Here is a 22,386-nt window from a genome sequence, read left to right on the forward strand (position 1 = left end):
CTCACCATGATTCTTATTCCTGGCAATTCTGAACATTTGTACACTTCTCCATTTTGCTTCATGTGTTTGATTAAAAATCTATTCTAAGCATTATGCAGTGACTTTTTAATTCCCACAGCTCAGCACAAAACACGGTCTTTCACATAAGTAACTGTCAAGAGACATAGCTTAAAAAGCTTACCGTGTCACTTAGCAACAGTGGTGCTACTGGTGGGGCAGGTGGTGGTGGGCATATGGGCACTTGCTCTGTATCTTCATCAGGTGTTTCACTTTGATGGACTTCAACAATGACTGTTGTTACATCCTGATGCTGCTGCTGATGCAATTCTCTCCCAGCACATCTCTTTGATGTAAGCTCAGTTCCCTGCATTAGGAAAAGACTTCAGTTTATTACCTATAGACAATGAAATGTTCTGGCTGTTCATCTTAGTATAACAGTGAATTTTACATCATGAAATCAAGAGAACTTGATAGTCTGAGGACAAAATCTTGCATAAAGTGGCAACAACAACATTTGTAAAATAATAAATCAAGGCACTGGTATTATTATTGTAATAAAAAAACTCTGTTGCAGCAACTCTACTGAAAAATGTTTTGCTGGATGGAGGAACAATGGTGAATACCAAAATAATTACATGATTTAATGTTGTGTTGCATTTTAAACACCTGAGCTTTGCACAACACAGAAATCACTTCAAACCATACGAAGATTTCTATATAAGGAATGCTGAATCTTTGCCATATGCATTTCTTGCATGCACCAACTTGAAGATTTATTAACACAAACAGTTTACAAGAAAAAAAACTTAATACTACACATGTTTCAATAAAATGACTTAATGTATAAAATGCTTCTTTGAACCACCAGCTGTTTTTATTTTAAACCCAAATATCTACCAGTTTCAGTCTTGGACCATCTTCATGGATGAGCATTGCAATGTTTTAAGCCACCACATTGCATTTTCATTACTTATAATGTGCAGTGCATGCCATGAATGTAAATACATGACAAATGATTTTAAAAGCAAACATACGAATACTAAATGTCTACAGAGCAGTACTCAGTACCAAAACTTGTAGATATTTGTGTTTAAAATAAAAACAGCTGATGGTTCAAACACACATTTTATACATTACTTAATGGATGTTGACAGTCACCTTCCAAAAATGTTTAAAATGACTCACATTTAAGTGTTATGAAATAGTCTTAACATTAACTTTACTACTAAGCAAAACTTACATTTCAGATAATAACAACCTTTATTAATTAAATTAGTATCCATATTTAAAGGATCTCTTGTAATATTGTTCATATAATATTTTCCTTGTACCAATATTGTTGACAATATAAATTCTACCAACTGTCCACAGCACATAACCAAATCTGCATCTGTATGTAAAATTTCACATATAGAAAAAACATGCAGTATTACTGCAATGCTTGATTTGTTTGAAATTACATATACAACTCTTGTAAATAACATAATTCACAGAGCCAAATAAAATCAAATCAACTCCAAAATAAAGATCCTGGGGGGGGGGGGGGGGGGGGACACAACCATGTTGTTTATCATTGTTACTATGTGAAGTTCAATTCATTATAGAAAGCATGACAGAAACAGATTTGTGTTCCAGTAATTTGTAACAATTATTCACATTGATTGGAATAAATACACTCAGTTAAAAAAAAATCAGTTGATGGTTCTGGTAGATCCAAAATTCACTGAATCCATGAATTTTCCATAAAAAAAGAGCTTCATTTCTCATTATAAAGGCCAATGTTGAAGTAACCTGTACATGTAATCCAACTAAAATGTTTGATACTGGAATATATCTATACTATGCAAACCACTGCAAGGTGTAGGTCAGAGGGTATGACCCACTGTACCTGTTATTAGTGTTTCTTCCTGTTCCATTCACCTATAAAGCACAGGAAGAATGATTGTTTGAATATCTCTGTGTGTGCATTAATTATTCCAATCTTAACCTCAGAATCTGCATGTGAGTGATGTATAGGGATTTAGTATATTCCTAGAGTAAACATTCAAAGCTGGTTCTTGAAACTTTGTTAATAGACTTTCTCATGATAGTTTATGTCTGTCTTCAAGAGTCTGCCAGTTCAGTTACTTCAGCATCTCTGTGACATTCTCCCCCAGATTAAACAAACCTGTGACCATTCAGGTTGCCCTTCTCTGTATATGTTAATATCCCCTGTTAGTCCTATCTGGTACTTGAGCAATATTTTAGAACCCAGTGGCACAGCTGATTTGAAAGTAATCTCTTTTGTAAACTGATCGCATTTCCCCAGTATTCTCCAATAAACCGGAAGTCTGCCATCTGCTTTACCCATGACTGAACCTATGTGATCATTCCATTTCATATCCCTAAAAAGTGTTACACCCAGGTATTTGTATGAGATGACCGATTCCAACAGAGACTAACTGATATTATAGTCATAGGATACTATGTTTTTTCACTTTTTGAAGTTCAAAACTTTGCATTTCTGAACATTTAGAGCAAACTGTCAGTCTCTGCACCATGTTGAAATCTTTACAAGATCTGACTGAATACACTGTTCGACATGGGTTCTATTTCTGATATTAAAGTTTGTGTTTCTAGACCATTTTACCATGGGAAATTCAAATATGTAAACAAAATATCGTTGTCAGGGATACTTTTTATGTAATATGTATATATATGTATATACACAATTTAAGGCATACACAGAGACGTTGTAGAGAAATACGGGTATGTTGCCGTATCCAATAGTGATAGAACGTGATAATTTCTTGTGCAACAGCAGGTGGGAAGAATCAGACATCATTAGGTTATCCCCCGCCACACCTATGTCATTAAGACCACCTGAAACATCTCATTAACTCGAACGGCGACAGCCGGTCGCTGCCTCGGCAGTAAAGCTTAACGCCTCCTAGGGGCAGGTGCATCGAGTTTACAACAGTGGTGTTAGCCGCAATTTGTGTCAGTCTTAACGAGTGGGTGTTTTGGCTGACAAGTAACTGTGTGTCATATTTCCAAGCACTGTTGAATCTTTTAGTTCCTGTGTGTAAACTGATTGAGCCTGGTGCTGAAGGTAAAACGACTGCTTGTTTTTAAACATCAGCGTTCCTCTAGTTCCCTACAATTAATTTAATACAGGTGTATTACCAGAGTGGTATTTTTAAATTTGCACAAATGCCACGTCGTCGTGGATGTTGATATAAGCCGGACTACTTCTGCTACATCTGTGGGAAGTTCACTTTTGCCAGAAACAGAAAGAAAATTTCTTCAATCATAAAAAAGCATACAAACATTACTTTGGAGTAGAGGTAGGAGACCTCGATAAAGAATGGGCACCACATTTCTGTTGTGCTACATGTTACTGCAAACTAATTCAGTGGTGGAAAGGTAAAGAGAATGTGGCGTTGTTTGCTGTTCCCAAGGTGTGGAGGGAGCCTAAGGACCATGTTACTGATTGTTATTTCTGTCTAACAAAAATTCAGGGTTTTACAAACAAAAAGTCGAAGAGGCACATTGTTTACCCAGATCTGCCTTCAGCCAGAATGCCAGTGCAGCACTCCGACAACCTTCCAGTACCTTCAAGAGCCCGAGGTCAAATTCCGAGTGACAGTGAAATAAGTAGTACTGAAGAAATCACAGATGATGATTCTTTATATCACTGCACAAGTGAGTCATCGCCACATTTGTTAACACAGGCAGATTTAAATGATTTAGTATGTGATCTAGGACTAAGTAAACAAAAGGCGCAGCTGCTTGGTTCAAGATTACAAGAGTATAATCTACTGCACCAAAGTACCAAAATCAGAGTGTTCAGGCACAGAAAACATGCCTTTATTTCTTATTTTTCAACTGACGAAGCACTGACATTTTGCAAAGACGTTGCTGGCCTGATGAAAGTGCTGAACTTCACTTATATTTCACAGGAGTGGAGACTTTTCATAGATGCACCGAAAACAAGTCTGAAGGGTGTTTTGCTCCACAACGGAAATAAAATACCCTCTGTTCCAGTAGCTTACGCTAGTTTGACAAAAGAGAATTACGAATTCGTACAAAGGAGCTAAATTCATTAAAATACAATGAACACAAATGGAAAATATGTGCAGATTTCAAGGTAATTGCTATGGTACTGGGAATGCAACAAGGCTACACAAAGTATGCCTGTTTTCTTTGCGAGTGAGATAGTCGAGACCGAAATTCTGACTACGTGAAAATGAAATGGCCTAGGCGAAGATGGACAGTTGGTGAAAAGAATGTACAACGTGAAAGTCTGGTAGCTCCTGAATATATACTACTTCCACCACTTCACATCAAACTTCGCCTGATGAAACAATTCGTGAAGGCCATGGATCCAACAGGCTGTGGGTTTGCATATCTAGCTACCAAATTCCCCCATCTTTCAGCTGCAAAAATAAAGGAAGATGTATGTGTGGGCCCACAAATCAGGGAGCTGCAGAAAGATGCAAATTTTGAAGCATGTTTAACTGATAAAGAAAACACCGTATGGGACTGTTTCAAGATGGTGTCGGAAAACTTCCTTGGAAGAAGAAGAGCTACTAACTACAAAGCAATGGTGAAGGATATGATCAAAGCATATCAGAATTTGGGGTGCAATATGTCTTTGAAGGTACATATGATGGACTCTCATCTGGACTACTTCACAGAGAGTTGTAGTGACGTATCGGATGAACATGGGGAAAGATTCCATAAAGACATTTCTACCATAGAAAGGCGCTATGAAGGGAAGTGGGTACCTTCTATGTTAGCAGATTATTGCTGGAATATCATTCGAGAGAAGAAAGATTCACAATACAAGAGAAAAAAGTGATGTGCATTACAATGCAGTGGCTCATTGTTTGTCAATTTTCTGTAATTTCTCATGTCAAATAAATGCTTTAATGTGTATACACAAAGGTTACTGTGTTATATGTTAGATCCCACCCTCCATTAATGTGATGAACTTATAACATCATAAAGATGTGCATTTGTTTGTCGAATTTCACCTCACATTTGCTGCACTATATCAGGAACTGAAAAGAGAAATAAAATTGCGATTACTCATAAACTATCCCTGACAGAAAAAAACCAAAAACAGTTTTCAATTCAGCACTCAAAATACAACTAGGATCACAATATTTTTTATCAGAAATAGAAAAAAAGTTTTTTTTGTAGAACAGTGATATTCATGCAGCTCTCTCAGATAGTAATTTATTATAGCTAACTGCACCATCTGCAAAATGTTTGTTTTTACTACTAATATTGTCTGCAAGGTCATTAATATACAAAATGAACAGCAAAAGTTCCAACATACTTCCCTGAAGCACACCCAAAGTTACTTCTACATCAACGATACCTCTCCATCCCAGATAACATGTTGTGTCCTCCGTGCTGAAAAGTCCCCAATTCAGTCACAAATTTCACTTGATACCCCATATGATCACACTTTTGAGAATAATCATAAGCATGGTACAGAGTCAAATGCTTTTCAAAAATCAAGAAACACTGCATCTACCTGGTAGCCTCGATCCAAAGCTTTCAGTACATCATGTGAGAATAGTGCGAGTTGGTTTTCACGTGATTGGTGTTTTTGAAATCCACGCCGGTTGGCATTGAGAAGATCATTCTGCTCAATATACCTCATGACGTTTGAGCTCAGAATATGTTCTAAGACTCTACAACAAATTGATGTCTAGGATATTGGACTGTAGTTTTGTGGATCACTTCTATAGCCCTTCTGTAGACAGGTGTGACCTGTGGCTTTTTTGAAGAACTGGGCACGGTTTTTTGTTCAAGGGATCTACGATAGATTATAGTTAGAAGAGGGACTAACTCAGTTACAAATTCAGTATAGAATCTGACATGGATACCATTGGGGCCTGGAGCTTTGTTCAGTTTTTACAATTTCAAGTGTTTCTTAACACCACTGACACTAATAGTTATTTCATTCACCTTTCCCATTGTACGAGGATTAAATTGGGGCAATTCTCCTTGGTTTTCCTTAGTAAAGGAACATTTTAAAACAGAGTTAAGCATTTCAGCTTTTGTTTTGCTACCCTCAATTTCAGTTTCTGTCTCATTCACTAGGGACTGGACACTAACTTTGGTGCCATTAGCAGCTTTTATACATGATCAGAATTTTTTGGATTTTGTGAAATGTCATTTGACAATATTCTGCTATATTTGTCATTGAGTACATCATGTATTGCTCTAAAGACAGTCAAACACATTTCATTCGGCCTCTCTCTATCTATCTACAGCCCTATGCTTTGTTTTACACCTATTTTACAGTAATTTCTGTTTCTTTAGAAGTTTCTTTGGAGCGGCTGCATATTATGGAGGTTCCCTCCCATTATGAACTGTTTTACTGGGTACATATCTACCCAGTGCATGATCAACTATCCTTTTAAACTTGAGCGATAGTTCCTGACCTGTGCTGAAAGTTTCAAGTTCCTTACTGAGCTATGACACTACTGGTGACAGCAACTACACTTTTCCTCAAATGTGACACTCAATACCATTTGTTTATAGACATCACTCTGTGGCCTACTATTAGTTTGCACACTGGGTGTTATTTTACATATTAAAACCTTTGAGCTTTGAAAAGTACACAAAGTACTGTTATGGTTATAAGTAATAAATGTTCCTCTGTCAGTCCCAACTCGTGTCCCGATTTTTTCAAGTTTCCATTGCATTGAAGCATTAGCACTAAGATTGTTCCTTTTCTCTATTTTTAAATACACATATGCTTTTACTTAGCCTTTTACAGTCACTTCTTTTATGCAACTGTATATCAGTTTGATTGGATTCAGAGTGCAGTGGTACTGAGGTACCCATACAACAAAAACTGCCTATACTTTTAAAATTTGGTCAACAGTGTACACAAACTTATGTACATTTGTGTCAAGTAGCATTTCTTGCTTGGTCATGTCTTCTGTCACTAAGATATTGTTTTCTCTCAATCACAACAATATATTTTCTTTTCTGGAAACAAGGGTGAGGCTTTACTTACTTGAACTGTGAGATTGGAACACTGTCAGGTATAACAATGTATATATCCAAAAGTTCCTGAACACCTGCTGAATGAGCCAATTTCAGTAACACTACTTCCTTGATACTGACTGATTACCCAATAAAATTTTGTTAAATTGTAACTCACTATAAATCAATGTTCCAGACATAAATTTATTTTAGTGTTTACAATTGTGAAAGTATTAATTTGTATATTTAGTATTAGCAATTAATTTCTTTGGTGATCATAAGTTCTTTGTTGTTTATGAATGTATCTGTAGTGTGGTCTGCATCCCAGCTGGTTTTACTGAGGCAGCCAAGTGTATTAAGTTGTAGCCAGAACCTTTGCTTAAGTTGGCGATGATGGAGAAGCCACATCAGCTGGGCATTGCAGACCAGTTCCAAAAAGCAATAAGTCTCTACCACACTGAGTAATTGCTCATTGAGGTAAAGTTCTGGTTGTGGATGAACAGAACGATGGAAACAGAAGTGCATTACAAGAGTCTTGATGGCAGGAAACTAAAAGCTATAGGTGAGGGCCCATGACTGCACCTTTGGAATGGTGTCCTGCTGCAGGTGTTCAGCAACACTAGAGGAGCAAAAAATCGTTGGCATACAAGGAGAGTGATACTAAAGACCCTACAGCTGTTTCTAGATGACTGATGGCTACAAATAAGAGAGGGACACTTAGTACAGAGCCCTGCGGGACACCATTCTCTTGGATATGGGGAGCGAGGGGGGGGGGGGGGAGATGGTTACTGTAAGAAGCATCAACTCCAACATGGAAAGTATGGTGTGACAAGAAATTCTGGAAAAAAATTGGAAGTGGGCCATGGAGACCCTACTCATATAATGTAGTGAAGATGTGATATCAACATGTGAATTTGTAGGTCAAAGAAGCAATAAGGTATTAACCATGGTCACAAGGTGTCCAGATGGTTGACCCCAGACAAACCAAATTGTTAGCAATGGAACAACCTTGGCGAGAAACATCTTGAGATGGACCCAGAAGGCCCCGAGACTTAAGGAGGCAACACAGGTGCTGGCTCACCATGCATCTGAGAAACTTACAGAGAACATGAGACTAATTTGGCAATAGCTGACCATCTCTAGGGGATGCTTACCCGGTTTCAGTAGCGGGATGATGATGATTTCCCACCACTGAAATGGGAGTTCTCCCTTGCTCCAGGTACAGTTACAGATGGTAAGGAGATGACATTGACAATCCACTGACAGGTGACTGAGTATTTTTTGTGGATGTGGTATGCATAGAGGCACCTGTTCTTCACCCAAACCTGCAAAGGAAGCGTACATCCAATGGTTGAAATGCACTGTTCCCAGCATTCTTCCTTCATTTTATTAAGTGGTGGATGTGGGCATGGAGCTTTTAAAGGCAAGAAGATGCTCAATCAATGGATGCCACTTATGGCACTTGAAAATCCGTCCAGCCTCATCAATTTCCGAGTTCCATCCCGTTCGATGGGGGGCATCCCGAAGAATAGGGGATCGCTAAGTTGGCTGTTGATACAATGGCTGCTGTTGGATTCTGGACAGAATGCTTCAGTGCCTCAATTTACAGGGAAGCTCAGAACAACAGTGGAGGTGAAAGCATCCCATTCAGCATTGTGGAGAGCCCATCGGCATGGTGGGTCCACAAGAGTGATGCCAAGGGGGAGACAGGAATATTGAAAGTGGTCACTACCACACAAGTCATTGTTGACCCTCCAATGGATGGATGGGAGGGGACCACGACTGCAGATAGGAAGATCAATGGCCTATTCAGTTCCATGTACCATAATGAAGCGAGTCGCAGCACCATCATTCAAGAGACAGACGTCGAAATTTGCCAGTAAGTTTTCAATATCTTTACCATAGCCAGTGATTGTGACTCCACTCCACATAGGGCTATGGGCACTGAAGTCACCCACAATTAGGAAGAGTAGGTGGAGCTGAGAAACCAATGCAGACAGTATGTTCTAAGGAACTCCACCATCGAGAGTGAGATATACTTTATGCCATTACCTGAACAGCCACGGCCTCCAAAGCTGCATGAAGAGGCACAAGTTTGCTATATACAGAATTTGTACATATGTGCAAACTCCACCGGACACCCTATCATTGCCAGCACAATTCTTAAAATATCCCCGGTAGCCATGAGTGGCAGCAGTCCGCAATGTTGGAAACTAAGTTTCCTAAGGGCAATGCGAAAAGCAGGGGAGGATCTTAAGAGATTTTGTAGCTCAGACAGGTGGTGGAAAAAATAACTACAATTCCACTGGAGAATCATGCTGTCGGTAAACTGTGTGGGTGTGAAAGGACCAAGGATGCAGGTTATGTTCCAGGGTCACCTGAGACACATTGCGTGGTGTGATCTGGAGCCTCAGGGGCCACTGCGATCATTGCCATGGCCGCAGAAAGACAATGTGTGGAATCCGTGGCCTTGGGGCCATCAGAATTTCCTTCATCTTGGAGCACTTATTTTTGTCTTTCTTTTCTTTAGGGGGTTTGGATAACCAGGAGGACTTTGCTGAATTAGTTTCTGGGACTGAAGAAGATTGTGAAGCCCTACAACCAGCGGACTGTGGTTCCTTCAGTGACTCGCTGTTGCAGACCAGCAAAAACCTCAGAGGGGAGTGTCCTGAAGGACCCTTTCCTGACGCGAGATGCCAGACAAGGGTGACGAGTCTCCACCTGGGGGATGGGGATCGGAGTCCCCAAGGGTGAGGAGTTGTTGCTCCCAAAGTGGGTGCGGGGGAAGCAGCAAGAAAGAATCCCCAACCACCATGGGAGAAGGCACAGTCGATCAGACCTGAAGGCTTGCTCTAGGATGTGTAATGGAGGAGAATACTGTTGGCAGAGAGGGCAATGCCATAATAAGTGCAGCGTACAACATTGTGATTTATGCAGGATGCAGATGCTCCTTCTTTTTTGGCCTTTTGGTATGTCAGTCTATCCAGAACCTTATATTCTTGTATTTTTTTCTCTCTCTCTGAAAGAACTGTGCAGTGTAATGAACAGAGAGAATGGTGATCTCCACAGTTGACAGAGATGAGGGAAGAATCATAAGGAACATTCGTGTGGGATGGTCATCCAAACGGGAGAGGGGTAGTAAACAGTATGGAGGGGGGGGGGGGGAGAGAGAGAGAGAGAGAGAGAGAGAGAGAGAGAGAGAGAGAGAGAGAGAGAGAGAGAGAGAAGGGGGCCAAAGGAGTGGGGAAAGAGAGGAGAGTGATGGTGGTAAGTGGAGAGAGAGGGTTGGTGAAGGAAAGAGAGATAGAATGCTTGCTTGTGGGCATTCTCTCTCTCTTTCTACTCCCCCCCCCCTCCCCCACCCCTTCTTTCATCCCGCTGTTTTCTAAACCTCTCCATTCTCTTTTTCCTTGTACATCTCCACCTACCTCTCTGTCAATGGCCATGCTGGGATGGATACACCAGTTCCCATCAGATCACCAATGTTAAGCACTGTCGTGCATGGCTAGTGCTTGGATGCAGTGTGCTATTGACATTTTCCCCTTTGACTTTATGGTAGAGGAGACAGGAGGGGAGGGGGGCGTGGTGGTCCCTAACCACCAGTCTTTGCAACAAATGTCCTGGATTAAATTTCAAACTTCTCTGCAGTGTGTCATGAAGTGATGGTTTTAAACTCGTGTGCCCTAAGTGGTCTTCAAGAGTAGGCTATCAGTCAGCACTGGACTCCACCCTCTCCCTTCTCTCATTATCTCCAAAACAAACATGACACTACACTACACACACACACACACACACACACACACACACACACACACACACACACACACATCAAATCACATATACTTAACATATACACTTACATACACAATACTCATACTTCGCAAAGGAAAGATGCCTATGGATATGAAGGATAGTGTAAACCTTTCCAATTAGGCAGCTGAAATGGCCCTTCGAGGTCTGCGAGCCATTCATCTCATACAACTTTATTATTTTTTTATCTTCCTCTTCTTCCTTTCTTCTCCCCAACCCCCTTCCATTTGTGTGTGTGTGTGTGTGTGTGTGTGTGAGAGAGAGAGAGAGAGAGAGAGAGAGAGAGAGAGAGAGAGAGAGAGAGAGCCCACATGTGTGAATGTGTGTATTTTTGCTAGAAAAAGAGTGAGAACTCTGAAGTTTCTGTGAATGCTGTCTCCCATTACATGTCTCTGTGCTTCATGCACCATTCTGATATATAGGTTTTTGAGAGGTTAGTGAAACATCAGAATAAAATAACAGCATAACATATAGCATCAATAAGAGGGGAATCTTCTCCCAGGTTTCAGCAAAAGATTTTAACTGAAGTGGATATATGCAATTCTGAGTGTAGTTTATAGTTTGCAGAATTATGGTATGAGTTCATATCAGTAGAATAAATATCACTGTAGGACTCTGCTCTGGGAAAAAAAGAAAAATTTGATCATAAGTACAATTTATTTAAAGGTTATTAATGTTATTAGCATTGTGTGACTTCACACTTTCAAGTGCAGAGCTTTTCTTTCAATTAATAGCTCCAAATTTCAACTGACAGAGCTATGCACTGAGCTTTTGTAAATCATGTAGGATGCATACGGTTCTTCTTCAGCCAAATTGTAATTGTTATTTATGCTGGAATGCATTGGATAGAGATGGTACTTCTGTTTACGGCCATCATAAACAAAGTGAAAATTCTGAATGCAAAATTTACATGTCTGTGTAGTTATTTATGAAAGATTTGTAATTACATTCTGAGCTATTTTCTCAATGCATGTGGTAATGCCATTCTCGCCGAGATGTATCACTGTGCGTGAACCTGTGATGGAGCACTCATTTACTCGGTTGAGAATTCTTTGGGAATGTTTCTTCATTTCTTCTTCTTCCTTTTCAGCCTGTTCCCATTCATATTCAATTTGTTTCCAGTCTTTGTTTGCTTTTAATCCTGCACTCTGGCTGTTCTGCAAATGGCAGAACCTGCAATAAACAAATACACAGTCTACATAAATATTGTGTTATTTTTACTTTAGAGAATAGATACAACAGAGTGCTTGGTTAATAACACATGAATATATCAATAAATAATTGCACAAGAAAGGACTTAATTAAAGAAAGATAAAGTAGAATATAAAAGATAAATAAAAATAAAACAACAATGACAAAATTACAAGTGCTGTAAAATATTAATGGGAACAAAAAATCTGGAGTTATTTTTCAGGTTTTCTAAAAAAAAGCTATAATCTCTGGATTTTCAAGTTTGTAGCTAAGGTAATGTTGTTTTTCATAATATTTCAGTTGCTCTCCTAGCATTCTTCAACATGTGTGTCAAGCATGGGACCTACATTATTTGCTAACAGGAGAAATGAAATGTAAATAAAAGAAGAGCAGTAGTTGTACTAATGCTTTGTGTGGGGAATAGCAACATAGTAGTGCTGAGGTGAAAATATATTAAATCTATTGATACAAATAAATAATTAAAAGTGCAGAACATGAAATTCTTGTACCCGAGCCCAATAGCAGGTCGCACAACCTGACAAACACATGGAGCTAAATGTCTTACAAATGGCACCACATTCAGACTCACTCCCATAGCAAAGCATAATGTGGACCAACCTCATAGTCATTTGTCAACACAGCTGCAAGTAGCCACTATCTCTGTACCTCCATGCCTATAGAACTGTCTGCAGTTTTGTCTTACTGTTTTGGACTACATAACTTGTTCATTCTCTGGATTGGTTTGCTCTCTCAGACTGATATGACATCTGTGTCTTGATTATTCTGCACTGATTATGACCTCACCATTCAAAGTTTTGAGCTTATTTTATTCTTTTTTGTGTATATGCATGTACACTGTTAGTACACCCCTTTTCGAAATAGATTCAAGTTGCAAAGAGGTTAAAGTTGTATCAAAAATTTATACCACAGATGCTGATCTTTGTGGCAAGAAGACTGATACAAGGAGCAGGTGGCACTGCTACAGAAACAACTGGATCACTAGGAAAATCAATATCAACAGTAGCTCCAATCTGTGAAAAGATTGCACATCTAAGTAAGTTTGGCACTATTGTCTGCATGTAATTTAATGACACCAGAAACCATTCTCATGGTATTATTTAGTTGGGCATTTGCCTTTTGTGCATATGGGCTGTGTAACCAAACTGAGGCACAATATTCAGTGACTGAGAAGACAAGGCCCGGAGCAGAAGAATGTAGGGTGGATACCAATGCTCTCCATTTTGTCCCAAATAGCTTTTGAATGATTATGTTTCTTGTTTTCACTGTGTTTGCTGTTTTTGTTAGATGCTCTCTGTAAGATAGACCTATATCAAGGATAGACTTCTATCAAGGGTTACCCCCAGGTAATTTGGTGTATTATTATGAGTCAGTGTAGCATTTTCTAACTGTATGTTAGTTTTCTTCTGATGATTATTATTTATGTGGAAGGAGGAAACCTCCATTTTGGTGGCATTTGGTTGGAGTCTCAATTTGTAAAAGTACGTTCTCAGCACTTCTAGATCCTCCTTTAGGATTTCTTTTGATGGTTCAATTAAGGTAGACCTTGTTGCAAGTACCCAGTTATCATCATAAACAAACTTCCTTGATTCTGTTTTTGGCATGTCCACAATGTACAAGCTTAAGAGAAATGGATCTACATATGTACCTGGTAATGCTAAATTAACTGGCAAATACTGGTAATCAGAATATCTTGCAATATCCTGACCAGAAGACACAATCCATGTACTTCAAAGGACATGTTTATGATATGAAGAAGTTCCACCTTTATTTTTTCATTCCCAAGTTCCGCTTAGAAACAGACTGCAAGTTACTGATCATTTTATTTTGTCTACTAATCACCAGAGAAAACAGCACTATGAATACAATGCTCTCCCTATTCTTGTGTATGTGTGTTTATGGATACAAGACATAGTTGCATTGTGTTGAGTGGCGGCAGTCCGTGGTAGTGGAAGCTTGAGATACAGCAGAGTCTGAGGCTGCTGGTCATGGAGCATCTCATCCAGACTACACCATTGACCCTTGGCAAAATAGATGCTCACACGTAGCTTCAGTGCTATGTTTATACAACTTGTGGCCAATGATGGTCCCCACCCATTAGCTAGCCCTTTTCACATACTTGACAAGGAAGATCAATCCACCCAACAGCAGAAAGCGCAACTTACAACTTGTGGCCGATATGTTACTAAATATACCAGACTAGCTTTCCAAACAGGGATCCATGAACTGTTGGGCTCCAGAACTGGCACCAATCATTCCCTTCCCACCTGAGAAAGTCAAGTCAACTCCTGCCTCCACAGGTGTTATGTTCGCACCCATATCTCCAGATGTGAACAACACAGCATGCATCTTGCTTGGTGCTGGGGTGACTCAAACAGCACCTTTCCAACTGCCGAGGCACTGAACAAACCACTTCAGTCAGGCACCAGCTGCCATTTGTGATGCATCGGGAGAACAGAAAGCAACCATTGGAGACACCACAGTCATGTGCCAGCTGTCACTTGAGATACTTCAGGAGAATAACTAGTTAAATATTACATTTCTTTGTGTGTTTTTACAGTTTAATACTCAAATTAGCTGTAGTAGGATGAATAAGAGTCGATGGGCATGAAAGGGAAGCAGTGGTTGGGAAGGGAGTGAGACAGGGTTGTAGCCTCTCCCCAATGTTATTCAATCTGTATATTGAGCAAGCAGTAAAGGAAACAAAAGAAAAATTCGGAGTGGGTATTAAAATCCATGGAGAAGAAATAAAAACTTTGAGGTTCGTCGATGACATTGTAATACTGTCAGAGACAGGAAAGGACTTGGAAGAGCAGTTGAACGGAATGGACAGTGTCTTGAAAGGAGGATATAAGATGAACATCAACAAAAGCAAAACGAGGATAATGGAATGTAGTCGAATTAAGTCGGGTGATGCTGAGGGAATTAGATTAGGAAATGAGACACTTAAAGTAGTAAAGGAGTTTTGCTATTTGGGGAGCAAAATAACTGATGATGGTTGAAGTAGAGAGGATATAAAATGTAGACTGGCAATGGCAAGGAAAGCATTTCTGAAGAAGAGAAATTTGTTAACATCGAGTATAGATTTAAGTGTCAGGAAGTCATTTCTGAAAGTATTTAGACGGAGTGAAACATGGACGATAAATAGTTTGGACAAGAAAAGAATAGAAGCTTTCGAAATGTGGTGCTACAGAAGAATGCTGAGGATTAGATGGGTAGATCACATAACTAATGAGGAGGTATTGAACAGAAGTGGGGAGAAGAGGAGTTTGTGGTACAACTTGACAAGAAGAAGGGACCGGTTGGTAGGACATGTTCTGAGGCATCAAGGGATCACAAATTTAGCATTGGAGGGCAGTGTGGAGGGTAAAAATCGTAGAGGGAGACCAAGAGATGAATACACTAAGCAGATTCAGAAGGATGTAGGTTGCAGTAAGTACTGGGAGATGAAGAAGCTTGTACAGGATAGAGTAGCATGGAGAGCTGCATGAAACCAGTCTCAGGACTGAAGACCACAACAACAACAACAGGATGAATAGGTCATGTGCATGCTGTGTGCCATATAATGAGGAGCTGGCCACAATTTGCAAACAGCTCAGGATAGTGTCGGCCCCAATCAGCTGTCTGCAGCCTACTGCCCTGGGGGTGTGGAGAATCTGGCACATCACATAGGCCATACCCACAGGTGTTACTTGTTATAACCACAGGCTCTGCTACCAAGGCGCCTTACAGCATACCCAACATGGGATATTCACCTTCACTGCAGAGTGAGCAGTGGGTTGTAGTGCATTCATGTTGCTTGAGGCAGAAAGTCTATGTGGGGACTGGCTGTGTGGCTCCACCTGTTCATGCTGCGAGTGGACAGTTGGCCACTCCTTCAGCAGGATTCACACAGGAACATATGGCAAGAGGTTTATTAGTCATCGGGAGTTCCAATGTTAGGTGTGTTATGGAGGCCATCAGGAAAATAGTTTCCAGGGCTGGAAAGAAATCCAATATATGCTTGATATGTCTACCACAGGGCCTCATCCTAGATTTGGATGAGGGTTCTATTTCCATCCTCAGTTTGTACAGGCAATTGGGAAAAGGGGTAAAGTCCTTACTCATGATTTTCAGTATCATACCCAGAACTGATTGGGGCCTTTTGGTTTGGAGACAAGTGGAGGGTATCAGTAAAAGGCTTCATCGATTCATTGATGGTCTTGACTGCTGATTTCTAGATCTGCGTTATATGGCAGAGAACTGTGGGATTCTGACTGATAGGTCAGGAGGGCACTACAGACAGGAAGCATCTACTCAGGCAGCCAAGTACTTATGCAATGAACTTTTTTTTTACTTTATTGTTTTTAATACTAGGTGATAGCTTGAGGTCACCTGATGAATGCTTACCAGTTTATATGCAGTGATCAGTGATCACAATCAAATCGTGCACACAGTAAATTCACTTTGTCTGTCAAAATGCTAACAGTACATTTCTGAAGTATTCATAACAAAGTTCCTAAATTTACTGCCCTTCAGGAAAGATGTCATGCTCAAATAATTCAAAGAACTTCCAAAATATTTAATGAGACACAGAACATATATCAGAAAGACGGGTTATACACCATAAGTGGGGGAGTGTTCATTGGTTAAAAAAAAAGAATACTGTCTCTTTTGAGATTGAACTCAAGTCTAACTGTGAAGTTATCTGGACAGAAGTAACTGATCTAAGTGAAATCAAATTAAACATTGGATATTTTTACTGGCCAATAGATTCCACCATAACAGCTGTACAACCATTCAAAAAAATTCTATGTCCAATAGTGCAGGAATACATCAGTCATGCAATATTAGTTGGAGGTGACTTAAACCTAGCAAGTCTAGACTGGGATGTTTACGGATTCATTGCATGTGGCACAGACACACAGTCTTGTGAAGCAGTTCTGAACACATTTTTAAAAACTGTCTTGAGCAGCTAATTCAACACACCATATGCAATGGAAATATTTTAGACATTGCAGCTACCAACAGATTTGACCTTATGGGCAGTGACAATACAGAGACAGGATTTGTGATCATGGTGTCATCATAGTGACAATGTTTACTAAAGTTAATAAATCCATCAAGAAGTTTAGAAGAGAGTATTTATGTCAAAAAGAGCAGATAAGTAGTTTTTAGCATCCTACATTTAGTTCCAATATGATGCACATGGAGGAATTACAGACGAAGCTTAAACTGATTGTAAATTGGGCCCTGGAGAAGGACATGCCATGTAAGTGGGAAGGAAAAGCCCCATTGTGATTTAATAACAAAATTAAACAAATGCTCAGGAAATAAAGATTGTTGTACTCTTAGGTGGGGGAAAAAAAGCCCGTGGAAATGTTGATAGGAAAAAGTTTGTAGAAATTCATGCATCTATAAATAGCATGAAGCAGGTAGAGAGTCAAATTATTCTCAGAACCTCCAAAATATTTAATAAGACACAGCCATACATCAACCAGTATGCTGTAGGCAAAAGAAGGCAATAAAATGAAAGCTAAAGTTTTAAATTTCACATTCAAGAAATCATGCACACAAGAGGATCACACAGAAATACCATCATTTGAATGTCGCACAGACTCCTATATGAATGATACAGAAATAGGCACCCCTGGTGTTAAGAAGTAACAGAAAGAGTTGAAACAAGTAAGTTGCCAGATCCGAACTGAACCCCAATTTGGTTTTACAGAGAGTAAGCATAAACTCCATCCACATGCCCTGGCAGGCCCATTGTTACTGACTGACTGCCATCATCCTCTGCCAGTAACATCACTGGATGTGGTATGGAGAGGAATGGATTCAGCACACGACCTTCCCTGCTACTGACACTTTTCATGACCTGGAGCTGCTATCACTTGGTCAAGCAGCTGCTCAGTTGGCCTCACAAGGCTGAGTGCACCCCGTTATAGTCCTACCACCAACGAAAACTCCCTGGCAGTATCAGGAATCAAACCGGGGTCTTCCATGTGGCAGTTAGCTATGTTGACCACTCAGATATACAGCAGACTTTTAAAGAGAGTACTTTCCAGCACAGGCCCCTATTTAATTTGGATTTATCACAAATATCTTGCCCAGAGCAAAGTCCCAGGTGTCTGGATAAGGTGCAGGTGACTCCTTGACTCCTGTGTAAAAGAAGGGTAAAAATGGACCTGCAGAATATTTAATATATCCTAAGTTTGAATACAATAATTTTTCTTGAGACAAAATAGCTTCTGTCCACAAATCAGTGTGGATTTAGAAAATGTCCCTCATGCAAAACTCAGCTTACCCTTTTCTCACATGATTTCCAGCAAACATGGATGAAGGGCAACAGGCAGATCCCATATTCTTAGATTTCTGGAAAGCTTCCAACATCGCACCCCATTGAGACTGTTAGTCTGAGCATGCGGAATAGGTTCTCAACATGTTAGTGGCTCTAAGACTTCTTAAGTAATAGCTCCCAGCACACTGTCCTTGACAGCGAATGTTCATCAGACACAAGGATATCATCAGCAGTGCCCCAGGGAAATACAATAGGACCATTACTGTTCTCTATGTAAGTAAATGATTTGACAGATGGTGATCTCAGTCTCTGATTGTTTGCTGATGATTCTACAGTATATGGGAAAGTATTGTCATTGAGTGACTGTAGAAGGATACAGAATGGCAGACAGAATTTCTATATGGCGTGTTGAATGGCTACTTGCTCTAAATGCACAAAAATGGATGTCAATGCAGATGAGTAAGAAAAGCAGTCTTGTAATTTTTGATATAGTTTAGCTGCTTGACACAGTCACATCGATTAAATATCTAGGTCTAACATTGCAAACCAATATGAAATGGAACAAGCATGTAAGGACAATAGCAGGGAAGGGAAACAGTCACCTTTGGTTTATTGAGAGCCTTTCAGACAAGTTTACCTCACTGACAAAGGAGACCACACATGTGTGACCCATTCTTCAGTACTGCTCCAGTATTTGGGATCCCCAACAGGTCAGATTAAAGGAAGACATTGAAGCGATTCAAGATTGTGCTGCTAGATTTGTTACTGGTAGGTCTGATCAACCCATGAGTGTTACAGATATGTCTCGTGAACTCAAACTGGAATCCCTGGAGGAAGACAATGTTCTTTTCACGAAACACTATTGAGAACATTCAGAGAACAGACATTTCCAGCTGACTACAGGACAATTCTACTGCCACCCACACACATTTCATGTAGAACTGCAAAGACAACATAAATGAATCAGGACTCGTACAGAGGCATACACGAAGTTGTTTTTACCTTTCTGCATTTGTGAGTGGAATTTAGGAAATGCCTAGTAGTGGTGCATGGTACACTCCACCATAAACCTACGAGGGTTTCTGGAGTATGTATGTGTATGTAGATGTAGATGCAGTTGCGTGCACCAACTTAGGCGTGGGGAAACCTGTCTCTAGCCAAACAATAAGTGTCGATACACATGGAGCTAAACATCCTACAGACAATGGCTCATTCATGGCTTTGCCTACAGTGATACATGATTTGAGTTGAATCCATGAACAGAACCATGCACAAAGTTGCTCTGTACCTATGTGACTACATGGCTGCGTACAGTATTGTTTCACTATCCAGAAACTTGTAAGGTTTCTCTCCCGGACCAATTTATCTTTTCCTTATGCCAACAATGTGCTGTGTACAGGTACTTGATTACTCTCCACTGGTGGCAGCCTAGCTATTCAAAGTTCTCAGCTTGTTGGCTATGTGTGCCTTTTGTATGTGTGTGTAAATTAAAGTATAATAAATTTCTTTTGACACACAAACAAAAAATTAATAATGAATTATGATTCTGAAAAAAAACTTACCAGCAACAGAAATAAAACCGACATCTCTGGAAATAAGAGATGTAGAGTAGTAAAAATGAAAAATTGTGAGGGAAGGCAGAGCTCAACTAAAGAAGTGACAGAGAAAATAAGATGGTCTAATGAAGCTGCAATAACAGTGGGAGTCTAGTGTAGGTGACAGTGCAGAGTCTCTATTGATTAACCAGCTGTGGACCACAAGTGCTAAAGAAAATTTTGATTAAAAAATAAATGAATAGTGGAACAGATTTTATTATTACATATTTTGACAAATTTTTATCAAGTTTTGTTATTTCCAGAAAAAATTTTCACTCTGCAGCAGAGTGTCATTGATATGACACCAGATTAACACTGTGTGCTGGATCAGCAGTCAAACCTGGGGATTTTACTTTTTACGGGTAAGTGCTATGACGATTGATCTAACCATGCATGTGACTCAAATTGCCTCATCACTGGTGGAAGTAAAGTTGTGAGGGTGGGTCATGAGTCTTGCTTGGTAGCTCAGTTGGACACCACTTGCTCCCAAAGGAGAAAGTCACAGGTATGAGTTCTGGTCCGGCACAAAGTTTTAATCTGCCAAGAAGTTATAAGTTTTATTATTCTTCTGTGTAAAACAAAATTTTGTTACATATGCACAATGTAACTACACAATCATTCAATACATAAATAAGTAAGTTTGACATCACATTATACATATTGTCAAGAACAAATTTCATGTTAAGTTTGAAGCTGTCATAAGCAGTTGGAAACAACTGAAATTAATGAGCAATGGTATGTTGCAAAAATACTAAAAAACTGAAAAATACAGAAAAACAAGTCTTCATTGTAAAAATTTAATGGTTTCTTTAGGTTTCATATAAACAGAATACCGTATTTACTCGAATCTAAGCCGCACTCGAATCTAAGCCGCACCTGAAAAATGAGACTCTAAATCAAGGGAAAAAAAAATTCCCGAATCTAAGCCGCACCTGAAATTTGAGACTCTAAATTCAAGGGGGAAGTAAAGTTTTAGGCCGCACCTCCAAGTCGAAACAAAGTTGGTCCATTGTAATATGAGACACAATTTAGGTCGAATGAATGACGATACAGCTACAGTAGTTTGGTTCGAGTCGTAAGCTTAGCAGTTAAGCTTTACCAGGTAGCCATTGCTATGCGTCAGGCGATCCGTCCGTATTTATACGGGTACCCTTCCTTTTTCACGTGCTTCGTCTGGTTTGAATCGATTGCCTATTTTGCTTCGATCTGATAAGTGCCGTTTTCTTTGCTATAGGTGTTTACGTCACTCTAAGCTGAAAATTCATTACTGTGCTGTCATGCATTGTTTGTCGCATTCTGATAGTGCGTGTTTACGGCCTGTCGCCACTCGCGGCATGGCTTGCTTTTGCGCGCGCTACCGCCGCTTACAATTAAAAAAAAAGAAGAGGAATCGTTTCATTAGCGAAACAATGGCAAGAGACTGCTATTTGTTGTTACTCACACTGCTGCTTTCTTTGATAATGATCAACAAGAACCAAATAATAGACTGCGTATGATAGTACATGTTCTGAACGAGAGTTAGGCGAAAAGTTTTCTCCGTTTGAAAATCTTTGCGGCCGCTTCTTTAGTACATCAAATTCTGCACAGAAATTAGAGTCATCTTAGATTTAAAAATCTAGTCAGTTGCCGTGCTTCATTTCTGACAGTATCACTATTGGGCATAAGAATAATACGAATATAAACATGACACGGCAGACAGGATTTAAATGAGATAGCAGCAAACACGAAAGAGTACATGGCAAAATGTTTATATTCATATTATTCTTATGGTGAAGAGAATATTGCATGTGATTCACATTTCATCAGGTTCCTATTAGCAACCATCTCTTCTCAGAGGTAGGAAAAAATTCAGAATGTAGAGTTGGCCATATTGACAAACATCCCAAACAGTCTTGCCAGTCGGATTTTCGTAGTACATTGAAATTCTGCTACATTCGAAGATGATCAATACGGAATTTGTATTTACTTCATTGGATAATGTATGAAAGTGCAGTGGTCGAAACTCAGGGTGGAGAAAAAAAGCTCGTGTTCCACCTTTTTTTTTTTTTTTTTTTTTTTAATTTATTTACTGATGCAGAGGTTTTTGCGCCAGTATTTATCTTTGTGCCTACAAAGCATGCCTGTGTAGCGCTACATATATTCGACGGCAAAAAGTATGCCTGTGTAGCTCTACATATATTCGACGGCAGAAGTTAGTTGTGGCGGCACCTACCAACATTTTTCAGAACTTCCGCTTGCTTTGCACTCGATTCTAAGCCGCAGGCGGTTTTTTGGGTTACAAAAACTGGAAAAAAGTTCGGCTTAGATTCGAGTAAATACGGCATATCTCACAATCTATGAGTCTTGTATGACCCATTACTATGCCAAGAAAATGTTCAAATTCAAATGGCTCTGAGCACTATGGGACTTAACTGCTGTGGTCATCAGTCCCCTAGAACTTAGAACTACTTAAACCTAACCAACCTAAGGACATCACACATGCCCGAGGCAGGATTTGAA

At 39.6% G+C, this 22,386-nt stretch overlaps 1 protein-coding gene across 2 annotated transcripts in view; it reads right to left on the reverse strand.

The window, feature by feature from the left end:
- LOC126251457 (serine-rich adhesin for platelets-like) overlaps positions 1–22,386 on the reverse strand; it is a 417,638-nt gene that overhangs the window by 72,577 nt on the left and 322,675 nt on the right. For both annotated transcript variants that reach the window (XM_049951888.1, XM_049951887.1), the window contains 2 exons: positions 11,751–11,976; positions 182–364 (listed from right to left, as the gene is read on the reverse strand). In XM_049951888.1, the coding sequence (XP_049807845.1) occupies positions 182–364; positions 11,751–11,976 (409 nt within the window). The remainder of the gene's footprint in view (positions 1–181; positions 365–11,750; positions 11,977–22,386) is intronic.

Source organism: Schistocerca nitens, chromosome 4 (genome assembly GCF_023898315.1).
Source record: "Schistocerca nitens isolate TAMUIC-IGC-003100 chromosome 4, iqSchNite1.1, whole genome shotgun sequence".
Classification (NCBI taxonomy): Eukaryota; Metazoa; Arthropoda; class Insecta; order Orthoptera; family Acrididae; genus Schistocerca; species Schistocerca nitens.